This window comes from Acomys russatus, chromosome 8, assembly GCF_903995435.1.
Source record: "Acomys russatus chromosome 8, mAcoRus1.1, whole genome shotgun sequence".
In the NCBI taxonomy this organism is placed as follows: Eukaryota; Metazoa; Chordata; class Mammalia; order Rodentia; family Muridae; genus Acomys; species Acomys russatus.
Genome location: NC_067144.1, coordinates 31,935,932 through 31,948,646, shown reverse-complemented (window position 1 = coordinate 31,948,646; position 12,715 = coordinate 31,935,932). Strand labels below are relative to the sequence as shown.

Genomic DNA, 12,715 nt, shown 5'->3' with positions numbered 1-12,715 from the left:
ACATTTCCATCTCTGTGTGTTTGTGCCTGCCTGCCCTCTCATCATTTCACTAGCCGCGTGTTTTAACCTGCACAAATAACATCCATTTCTGAAGATCTAGCCTAAACATTACACCTTTCTTGGCAGAACTTTATTGATTCTTACACACACAGGCAACCTCTGATTTTTGGATGCTCTGGACTTCTCTTTGCCTGTGTCTTTTATTATTGTTATTCTATATTTACCATTTAAAAAGACATTTTACATTTATTAGACTTAGAGTTCCTTTGCTTTTGCCGAAGACTTGAGTTCATCGGCACGTCACTGTATGATAATTTAGACTCAGCACCATTGTGTACTTCCACATTTACAGAAAACGAACAGGGGCTTAGGGACCCCAAGCATATGTTCCTTTCCCACTGAACACCCTGGATTAGATCCCATAGCAAGTGATTGCTCATATGAGATGGACCATGTCCAGTGTCTAGGCTTCTGTACACTGTTAGCAATGGAATTAGACAAGTCCATCGCATCTTCCTGCAGATATTGGAAGTCACCCTATTGCCTCAGAGCCTGCCTCCTTTAGCCCCTATTTACTCTGTGCTGGGTGCAGCCCTTATCTGGCCTCAAGTGGTATGGAGTATCAAATTCCTAAAAGTATGAGCAAAATAGGAACACCATAACAAATAAGTGGCTGATCTCTCCTGCTCCGTGTTGGATGCCACATGTTCATCCATTCACATAGCTTAGGGGAAATCCCTGCCTCAGCAACAGAGTGAAGAGATAAGTAATTGAGTAGTAGATTTATCTATTTAATGGGGAAAAGTCATGGTTTCAAGACATCTTTCCAATTATAAGTGAAGTTCCTTGAGAGGAAAGATGATGCCTTCTAAGCCTTATTACTCTTAGTGTAAGTCCTCAGGAAATTCCTAGTAAGCAATTAATTGATAGGTGAACATTGATATATGCTCCAATATGGAAAAGTTTGAATTCTGAAATTTCAGCCTCCTGGTTGAGAACACACTATAAATAAGCATGAAGCTATACATTTTAAAAAATTTCAGGCACACAAGAAATAACTACATACTAAAGTTAATTACTTCATATTAAAAATAACAAAATAAGCATAATCAAAGAACTCTTTTTGGAAAGCTGCAATATCTATTTAATGCAATTACCAGAGTTTAAGATAATTTAGAAAAATTTTGGAATATTTACTAATTGTCTACTGATATCAACAGCTATTGTCTGGCAGCCTGTCACTATATAGAAACAACCAAAACGTACTCCAAAGAAGTCAATCCATCCCTACCCATGGGGTTATGGCCTTGTTAGTTGCTGGGAGAGGGAATGTAGCTCCCCTAGGCCAACTGTGCTCTGGTGGAAGACCACACATTCAGGAGTAGTTGGGGTGGACAGGGAAGGGGGGTGGATCCGGGAAGATTTTGGTGAGGGATGAATATGCTCAAAATTCATCCTACAAAACTTTCAAAGCATAATGAAAGATAAATAATCAAATGTAGGAGAAAATGTTAATTTGGACCAAGTTATCAAGAAAGACCAGTTGTGTTATCCACGATGTAATACCGTTTACACCCAGCATCTCTTACAATGGTAAAAACTGAGGCCAGTGGAATTCGGAACTTTATGCTGATCCCATGGGAGAATGCCATAACTTTTAAAGCTATGCTTCAAGGGTAACAAGTTCTTAAACATGAATCTTTGGATATTTGTCCAAAGAAACAACAGGGATAATCTCTCTAATGAAGCCTTGTACATAACCATAAATTTGTAATTGTATGATAGTACTTCAGGAAGTAAATTAAGTTCTGAATTACAATATTTTAATAATTGTGAGTTAATCCTATAATAGATTTCCTCACAGCACTTACGTAGAAGGAGGTCATCATAAGCTTGAAGAAAGATATGAAATCGTTAAGCTTGGTTCAATATGAGATGAACATTTTTGTAAACTTGAAAACACGAAACGTTTATGTTTGAAAATCACTTTTTCAAGTCCAGCTAATCAGTTGACCAGTAATATAAAACACAGGAAACTCATATTTTAAAAGTCAAAAAACTCATATTTTTAGTATTGAGCATTTTGTGTTGTGGTAGCGAACACAGTGCCTGGAAAGCTTCTAGGAAGGAGAAGCCAAGAACAGTCCAAAAAAAATGTACGAAAATATTCATGAGGTCCTATGTCACTCCCTGTACAGCATGAACTAAAGTTCTGAGGTGGTCAGAGACCACCCAACTGAGGTTGAAGCTAAGCTCCCAAAGGCAAGCACAGAGAAAGATTCCGTCTGTCTCCGTGTGATGCCCTTTGACCCTCATAGCTTGACCTCATTAACTCAGGTTCACAGATAAAGAACTGAAGCAGGTGGAAATGACAGACCCTGGTTTACTTGTGTCTGAAAACACAGGGGAATGAAATGAGGAAGAAGAAGGAAAATCCTCCCCCTACATATATGTAGACTACGCACAACACAACATGTTTGGTATATAGAGAAGTGATGTAGTTGCTTTGATTTAAAACGTCTCATGATTCGTTCTATATCAAGAACTAAGTTTTACCATTACTATAAACACTTTTCTCTCCCAATCAATATACTGGATTTTTTTCCCAAAATATTGTATTTTTCAGGAGAGCTTTTGCTATTAATCTAGCCTGAGTTATTTGAAGTAGTTGAAGATTTATCTTTGCTTTCTGTAACCTAGTCAATACTTTTTCACTTTTTATCAAACAAGTAGAAAATACAACAGGAAATCACATTCACATTGCAAGAATATAACTTGGAGCACTCGAGACTAGAATAAACGAAGCAATAACCTCTGGTCACATAAAAGTCAATAGCACTGACCTACCATGATCTAAACAATCTCTAGATCCCTGCTTTCTATTTGAAAAAGTGTCTCATTACAAGCAGTGTAAGCAGGTGTTAGAAGTGACAGTTGCCAAAAATTAAGTCTTCATTTGCCAATCTGAAGTTCTGTTTTATTTCTTTTTTTAACATTTTTCTTTTTTAAATATTTTTTATGTATATGAGGGAATCAGATCCCATTAAAAGGTTGTGAGCCACCATGTTGTTTCTGGGAATTGAACTCAGAACCTCTTGAAAAGCAGCCAGTACTTTTAACCACTGAGCTCTTTCTCCAGCCCTCTGGCTTATTTCTAATCAGAAAACCAACACATGCATGCATGCACATGCAAACATGCATGTGTGCACACATACACACACACACACACAACTTATCATACCATGGTTGGTTTATTACTATTATTTTAAGAAGTTTATAGTAATAAAAGGAATCTTATATTTTTTTAATTCTACCTGCCTTTCTTATTGAGAAGTTCACTGAAAATTTAAAATCAATGTGATATGTATTCCTTTTAAGAATTATAGGATTTACCTTTATCTTAAATCTTTTTTTAAAGGTAGGCATGGAAAATAGTGTATTTAAAGAGCTTTGAGGAAAGCAAAGGCTTTGACCTGCTCAGGCTTGCCTTCAAAACATACTGCAATTCCTGATAAGAACCAAGAAAAAGCACTAAATTATTACCATGAGACAGTGCTTGTTCCTGTGGACAAAGCAGCAGAAAAGAGAACATGAACTCTTCTACTAAACCCCACTAATCCTTCCCAGAGCACAGAGCAATGTAAGAGGGCTCACACAGCCCAGAAACCTTATGCTACAACTACTTTGTTAACAAGCCACAAAAACACTGTCATGAATTACAGGTCCAATTAAATGAACTAAAAATATTCTGGGTACCAGCTTAAAAGATTTAGATCAATTGTTTATCTGCGTGCTAATTTGCCAAATTTCCTTAAGCTTCCCTGGATATGGCTACACTCACTGTTGAGAGGCACTGCAGAGTTCACATTTTCATCTCTGCTTTTTCCCTTGAGAAAAGTAGAGGTTGGCCATTTGATTTTCAGAAAGCCCCATTGCATTTTAACAGTGGAGAACACACACACACACACACACACACACACACGCACACACACACACAGAGAGAAAAGGCGCAGACAGGCTGTGTTACACATGATGGAGTAGGGCAGCTGACAGGAGAGTTAAGCTAGGATGCCACAGATTCTGCACACAAAGATCATCAGGAGAAAATGGACAGAGCCTTCCAGACACATTCCCTCTCTGCTGACAGAGACCACTTCCTGAAATGGATCAGCATTGTAAGCTGTGATCGCTTGCAAATAAAAATGGACAAGGAGGACACACACACACACACACACACACACACACACACACACACTTTTCATATATATCATACCTTCTCAGTAAGATCTACGCAAGCTTGCAAATCCAGACTGTAGTCAATGGATACCCAGTCAAGGCCTTCTTTCTTGTATTCTTCTTGCTCCAGAATAAACATGTGCTGGTTGAAGAACTGTTGCAACTTTTCATTGGTAAAATTGATGCAGAGTTGCTCAAGACTATTGTACTATGAATGGGTAGAGAGACGAGTTAAAAATAAGAATTCCACTTGCAAGAATATGTATTAATGAGAAAAAAAATCACAGTCACCATCACATGATGGTGCCCAACTATTAGCAGTGCTCAGCTAAATTCCTGTCTCCTTCAGATGCATCTACAAGCTAATAATTGTTGAGTAAAATAATTCTCAAAGAAATTATAATTCAACAAGTCAGCCAAGACCTCTATTTACCTTGATTAAAATATGGACTAATTCTAACAACAATAAATGTTACTAATTGTAGCTCTCTTCTATGCAAAATAGCCCTTAATGTTTAGGTATAATTACTCTGTTTATTTGCTTGTTTTGGTTTTCTTTTTAAAATATGTTTTAATAGAAATTGAATTATACAACTTTCTCTTCCATTTCTTCCCTACAATCCCTCCTATGCACCCTCACTCTCAAGTTGATAGCCTCTTTTTATTTTATTATTATTGTTACACACATAAGTGTATGTGGAAAATATTACAACCGCTTAGTCCATTTGTTTTGTTTCTTACGTGTACATGGTTTCAAAGATGACCACTCTGTATTGCACAACCTACTATGGGATCATCCCTGGGAGAACTAATTCTTCCTCTTTGAGCAGTCATTAGGGGCCTGTAGCTCATCGTCTAAGAATGAGACTCTATGAGCTATTCCTCCTTCCACATTAGCATGCCCGTTGATTTAAGTATACTGATTCTTAGCATGCTTTTCTCATGTTTTCCCATGCTTAAACTTTACTACTCAAATTTTCTACTCCCCTCAAACTACCCATTGATTTGACTCTTCCCACGTATACTTACTTCAAGTATTTCAAAACCAGTGATGTCAAGAACAGCGATGAAGAAGTGGGTTGACAGCTTGGTACCCAGGACCTGGTTCATACGTGCCACTAACCATTTAAACATCCTTTCATATATTGATTTAGACAGTGCACCAACAGCATGGGTTACCTAGAAGTCATATTTAAATTTTTCTTCATAAATTACAAAATTAAATCTTTGAAAAGAAGGTGTGGAGAGATTGTTTGCTACTTTTTCAACACCCAGGCCAGGCAGCTCACAACTGCTTCTCACTCCAGTTCCAGGGGATCCAATTCCCTTTTCCAGTCTCACAAATGCTCACACCCACATACAGGCTCAGACATATAAACAAGGAAAGTAAACCTTTAGCACGTTCCTTCAACAATGTTTGCTTTAATCCTGAGCACTTTCTATCTGCAAACATCTTCTAGTCAAACTAGTATATGTTTATTAAACTATGGTTTTAGAATTCTGCTAAATACAATGAGAGAAAAAAGAAGAAGGACAAGAATTGGTTGGGGAAAAGAAGCAAAGAAATTAGAAGAAAGTTAGCACTGTGATTGTTTACCAAAAGTATAATGAGAGAAATGCTGCTATTAAAAATAGACTAACTATCGCAGATTATGTTTTGATGGTATGCTCCAGAGCCTTGTTCTGAACACTGTGGTCTTAAGTCTTACTATCAGCAACATCTGAAATTTTTAAGAGACATTGGGACTCAGGCTCCACTCCAGATGCTCTGAACCTGTAGAGTAATACGATCCCCATTCACTCAGGCCAGTTGCTAGAAAAGTCCTTTTATGTCATTTTATGAAGTTTTCCTACACTAAATACCCAATGAGGTATCTCAATCCCCATCTCATGAAGAAATGCTTAACCTGTCCTTAACAAGAAGTCTGTCCACTACACTAAGGATGTACACTAAGTAAAGGATGTCATATCCCAAGAGGACTCATGTCATGTCAATACTCTACAGTTCTGAAAGCTTCTTACATGGGCAACCGAGATGCAGATAACGAGTGAAGTGCTACCTAAGGGAGAATTGTCAAAATATTCAGCATATTCCCTTACCACTGTAATGTTTCTCATAAGAACATTTGAAATACTCGCCACAGTAGCTCTCCCTACTGTTTTCACAGAAACTCTTACAGCTAACATTGTTAGTTGGTGAACATATGTAAATATGACCTATATAAAATATTTACATAATCACACAGTCACAGTGTCCTTAAATGTTGCCTTACCTGTTGTACATTTTGACTTCTGGTAACATATTCATTACCAATTTTGATTCTAGGGTATATCAGGCCATTTACCAACTCGGAAGACTTAATACCCATGAGGAAAGCAGCTTTGTCAGCATCTGGTCACACAAGTAAGGAATAATGTCAAGAAGAAAGGAAGGTAAAGAGGAGGAGGGAGGAAAAGAGTAAAAGAGGGTAGAAAACATTGTTGATATAATTACATTGTAGCTAAATACACTGCTCAGAGGATAAAAGTGTGCTTAAATCAATGTAAAAAATATAGATTGCAGTTCATACATGGATATATTGAGACCATTGAGACCCAAAAACGCGTTTCTCTCTTTTAAAAATTTTATTATTATTAAAATATCCCCTGAACCCACTTACTACTGACTCCGTGACACATCCCCAAAGAGAAGTAAGTCTCCCCTCAGCCATGATCAACGGTCGATGGCCCTCACTGAGGGGAGGGGACTAAGGGGCACTTTCCCATTCATGATAGAAGTCTTTTTATTTTGATGATGATGAAGAAAAGGAAAAAGGAGGAAGAGGAGGAGGAAGAAAATGAAAGAAGAAGAAAACAGAACTTGAAGCCTTGTAGTTTTGATAGGATGGAATAAGTTTGCTTTCGGAATTCCCCTGAGACATGGTTTCTCTGTATTATCTTGGCAGACCTAGGCTTGCTTTGTAGACCAGGCTGGCCTCAAACTCACAGCAATCTGCCTGCCTCTGCCTCCCAAGTGCTGGGATTAAAGGTGTGTGCCCAAGGCTTTTGCTCAGAATTCCCCCCATCCCTTGTACTTCTTATTATATTTTATGATAATTTGCTCCATCTGTTTTCTTAGTAGTCCACGAGCTAAAAGTATGTTTTACAAAAGCTAAGAAAATACATTGACATTACTAGTGATAACTGAAAATGCTTCTTATTCTGTGAAATGAAGATCCTATGATGATTGAGATGATACTTTTTAGCAACAATAATGAAGAATTAGGTATGGAGGGCTTGCCTGGTAGGGATGATGCCCTAAATTCAAACCTCAGCAACATAACACAGTCAAATAAATAATAATAAGAAGAAAAATGTGACTGATTGTTTTCAATATTCTCTAAAAAAGCAAACAAACAAAACAAAACAAAAACAAACAAACTCAAAAAAAAAAAAAAAAAAAAAAAAAAGAAGAGGCAGGCCCGAAAGCTGAGATTTAAATAGAATTATAAGTGGTGTCTTTGAAAAGTGAGTCTTACTTTCTGTGCCATCAGCCTCCAGTTGCTCTTCTCTGGGATTCTGTCTGAATTTCAGGTTTCCAAAATGCATGATGGCTCCAACAAGCTTATAACACCCAAACTTCTCATGGGGAGGAAATCCCATGATGTCTATGGCTTTCTATGAGAAGAGAAACAGATGGCTAGCTGCGCCTTCCTTTGCCTGATGGCTCCAGTAGGCACCTCACCCTGCCATGTGTCACACAGTTCTGCACTGGACTATGGGCTGCAGCAAGGAGAGACAGAGCACCACAGGCCCAGACACAGCTGGGCTCAAAGCAAGGCAAATCGGTCCTGTTAGCATTGGGCCGCCAGCAGTCCACTCGGTCCTTTAAAAGGGAATTAGGTTATAATGGTAATTTTTTTTATTAATTTATTCTTGTTACATCTCAATGGTTATCCCATCCCTGTATCTTCCCATTCTTCCCTCCCTCCCATTTTCCCCTTATTCCCCTCCCCTATGACTGTTCCTGAAAAAAAAAAAAAATCAAATGCAGATATTTGAAAATTTCCATGCTTTGATAAGTTAATAAAAATAAAAGAAATAGTGAACAGTAAAAAAAAAAAAAAAACCGGGAATTAGGAAGGCTTAGGTCTTGGCTTGTTCAGTGTCCAGTAGCTTCAGAAGTCTCCTTCAACACCCGGATCTTCTTTTCTCCCTTCCAGCAAAAGATCACACTAACTGGCTTCTGGAGGTTCATAGTTTTGTCTTTCATGGTTAAGGCAGTAAGCATAGAATCTGCTAGACGGCTTGTCTCACATGTTCAACTGGTTTTATTCCATAGTTTGCTCATTTTAAAAATTGGGTTGAGGATGTGTTAAGAAAACAATATCATATTGTGATGACTAAGGAAAACTCCATTTTGTACTAAGCACCCATTTCTGTAACTGCTTCTGACCTAATTTCCTAAAATGATTAACTTGGCAACCCTGACTCCTCACCCATTCCAAGACTTGTGTGACTGTTGTGAAATCATTCACCACTTGCTCTGGCTCACATAAACTTGCTTGTTTCTGTGTCCAGGGGGAGTAAGAGAGTTCCTCACATAGTTGGAAATTCTGCAGAAATAAAGTAATTGTGCCCTTTACCTTTAAAAACCTGCCTCCCCTTTAAGCTGGGTCTCAAGCCCAAATGCAATCATGTGAATGAAGACCAACTTCAGATTAAATAAAATTCAGCTAATTACAAATGGATAGCATTCAGGTTGTGTCTAGGTGCTGTCTAATGATGTCACCATACCACTACATTGTAAGACACAGCATGTGGTCCCAGAAGACTGTACTCATTATAGTAACTAATCTAAAATGCATGTAACAACTGGGATGGATGAGTCTATATTCTTTTCAATACCTTCATCTATAAGAAATAGAAGATTGAGAGAATATAATACACAAGAAGAGTATTAATCTTCTAAGTTATTCGCAGGGTAAAGAGAGACAAAAGCCTTGGGATTTAACAATTGAAGAATGGTTCAATAAACAATAGAACAAATGCGTGACTGAAAAAAATTGAGTTTTAATTCAAAATGCTTATAAAATACGTTTGAAACATCAAACTCTATAGAACACATGGTCTTGGAGTATAATTGTAAATAAATAACAGTACCAAAGCAACTTCCTGTAGATAGAAACAGGATAAAGACTTTTGAGATACACACCAATAATAGAGTTTGCTCTTTAAGTTGAAGTCTGTCTGCTTTTTATAGCTATAACGCCCTTTGATTAAATACTTGAGTTTCTACTGCTAGTAAGCTTTGGAAAGAAGCACCCTCACCCTCAAGGTAAGGTGTAATGATGCTAGTTTTCATTGCTCATTGTCATCACCAAACTTAACGTCTACAAGTACCAATCCTTACCTCTGTGGCCAGAAACTGCTCAGCATCATCCAAGCTCTCCACAGCAACCACTCCACAGGAGCAAATGTGAAAGTCAGAGGCATCTGTGGACACCAGAAGCATTTCTGTAACAGAAAATAATTAGGTAAAACAGGTTAGAGAAATGTACAAGACTTAAGGAAGCAATTGACCAAAATTCAGGTTACTTTTAGAGTTATGAAATACAGGTAAACAAACCAAAATAAATTCTATATTCTAGACCAAAATCTCAATAATCAATATTTTGCCCCATGTTAACTTGTCAGTCATGTGTCAAGGCCTCCCATGAAATCACCAGGTTGACCAAATCCAAAAGCAGAGTCAGTTGCGGCAGTATGCTATGACGGTGGTTGTCAGGGAGCAGCAGATAATATGTGTGGGCAAAACTTTGTTTATATGCACTTGGCCTAGACTCATGGGAGAGGGCCAGGGTATAAAAATGGTCTGTAAAGTACAACAGACCTGAGTTTCTGCCTAGGAAACAGCCAGCTCTGGGGTCAGCCCTCAGGGAGCATTAATTATGTATTCCTGTTACTTTGCATCCCCACTCACAGGAGGCTGGGTTCTTCATTCAAGGTATCCATCAGTCAGATACAGTGTTAGCACTGCTGGTGGGATAATGAGTCCTGTTAGGATTCATTTCATCAGGAAACAGAATGCAGGACAATGCTAAACAGCCGTCAACAGATCCACTGACTTGGCAGAATGCTGCCTGTTTGATCTCAGTGGTGGTTTTTTGTTGTTGTTTGGTTGGTTTAAATCTGGCCTTACCTTTCTGTTTATTACCCATCGAAGTGAATATTTGGTTTGTGGAAATATAAATCTCAGAGACAAAGAAAGTGGCTTACAGGAATGCTAATAGCAGCTTTGGTGGCCGAATGCTGAATGTGTTAGTGAAACTGTTGTTTATCCATAGACTAAGTTATTATTTGTCAAGAATTAATTAAAACGTTAAAGAAGCCCAACATGCTCAGCCAAACCAAAAGAGCATGTGCAGGACGATGGTCGTGCCTTATAAAATTATAGAAAATGCAACCTAATTATTATGTTTACATATGGATGGGCATAGAAAGGTTCCAACAATGAAAAGAAGAAGGAATGGAAAATTGTAAAAGACCCTGGGGAAATTTTTCAGTGGATGCCTGTGGTGCTTGTGGTAATGGGTTCATATATATATATATATATATATATATATATATATATATATATATATATATATATATATATATATATATGAATATGATATTGTGTGTGTGTATATATATACACAATATCAATTGTGTATTTCAAACTGTAGGTCCATAATTCTCCTTCCAAGCTACCTTTGTTATAAGCCTAGCCTCTTACAGCTAAGCCATCTCTCCAGGCCTCATTAAGGTAGGTTATAAAAATTTAAAAATAAAAGTTTTGTATAACTTTATTGTAGAAAGCTTTATTTTTAAATTTGTTTTTATAGAATAGCTCAGAGCAAGCCAGCTTCCTTCTTAGGCCACTAAACTCCCAACTTTCCAGCAAGCTTTCCTAGCACTTTATGCCTCTGGGTGGCATTTCCCCTTCACTCCTTAAGCCACCCAGCAGACAGCCTGCCTCTCACTGAATCCACAGGCTGCTGTGCCAGGCAGAACCCTCCTTTTCATGCTTCCTAGGCTGCCCAGCCCCAGACTTTCTCGGGACCCAGCTCTGAAGTTGCTGCCTGGCAAGGCTTTTCCTTCCTAAGAACTAGATCATTCACCATTCTGCCTGTTTCCCCCTAAACTAGCATAGACTGGGACACCATGTAGGGTACTCTCCTTTTTCTTCCCGAAGGTGCCGAAAATCCCACCTCCCTTTACTAGGATTTAATAGAAAAGAGTTAGAAATATGAAAGATACTGAAGAAAACCCAAAGTGAAGTGAAGCTGGCAATAAAAATATCAGTAAGTCTAAAAAAACAAACAAAAAATTCAATAGAAGCATCATTAACAGAATAGATGACAAAAGATAAAGTGTCAGTGCTTGAAAACAAGATAGAGAAGATGGTGGTAGCCATGGTGTACTATATCTGAGTGGCAGAAGACCAGAGACTATGGTTATGGTGAGTAACCTAATGGCTGACGCCAAAACACTGACTTCAGTGTTTCCTGGATGGGAGGGGACATCCCAGAAGCTGTGCACATGCAGTTCCAGGCCCCCTGCAGCTTTCTTCCAGCTCAAGGAGTCAAACAATTCCCAGACTCATGGCACCCAGGGCATTGTGTCTATATGGAGAGCAGGTCCCCAGTTCCAGGAGCTCTGAGCTCCAACAATCAGACCTGGGATTCCTCCTGCTTCTCCAAGGACAACGCCTGTGTACCCGGGATCAGCATCCCAAACTCCATCCACGGTTCTACTGGTCCCCCTGAGGAGACCAGCTAGACAATATGAATACAGGGCATGGGCTCAAGATGGCAGAGCCTGGCCAAATCTAAGTGCTGGGAGCCCAACATCTGCTTGGCCACCAAACAACTGCTCGGCTGAATTGGAATCCATAAAGTTGACTCTGTGATGACAAAATGGATGCTGAGACTCATAGTCAAACATTGGGAGATGTGTAGGGAGTCTTGTGAAAAAGTGGAGGGGGGGATAAAAGGACCTGGAGGAGACAGCAGCTCCACAGCAAGACCAACAGAGCCAATGAACAGGGCCCTGAGGGACCTGCTGAGACTGAAGCACCAATCAAGGACCATGAATGTCCTGGACCCAGGCCCCTACACAGATGTAGCTGATGGGCAGTTCAGGCTTCATTGGCTCCTCTAGTAAGCAGAGAAGGGGCTGTCTCTGATACAGACTCTGACGTCGGCTTTTTGGTTTTTTTTTTTTTTTTTTTTTTTTTTTTTTTTTTAATCACTCTCCCTGGCCAGGCTGCTTCGCACAGGCCACAGGAGAAGAGTCTTAATGTGACTTGATGAGCTAGGGTGGGGTCGGGGAGGTCCCCTTTTCTGAGGAATAGAGGAGGTGGATGGAGGAAGAGGCAAGGACACTAGTACCGGGAGAAGTGGAGGGAGTGGGCTACTATCCGGATGTAAAGTGATTACATAAATTAATCAATTTT

At 39.0% G+C, this 12,715-nt stretch overlaps 1 protein-coding gene across 1 annotated transcript in view; it reads right to left on the bottom strand.

The window, feature by feature from the left end:
• The window catches only part of Myh15 (myosin heavy chain 15), a 118,308-nt gene that overhangs the window by 85,489 nt on the left and 20,104 nt on the right, over nt 1–12,715 (bottom strand). The window contains exons 10-14 of the mRNA XM_051150353.1: nt 9,629–9,732; nt 7,755–7,893; nt 6,510–6,628; nt 5,266–5,415; nt 4,274–4,444 (exon numbers count right to left, since the gene is read on the bottom strand). Coding sequence (XP_051006310.1) covers nt 4,274–4,444; nt 5,266–5,415; nt 6,510–6,628; nt 7,755–7,893; nt 9,629–9,732 — 683 coding nt within the window. The remainder of the gene's footprint in view (nt 1–4,273; nt 4,445–5,265; nt 5,416–6,509; nt 6,629–7,754; nt 7,894–9,628; nt 9,733–12,715) is intronic.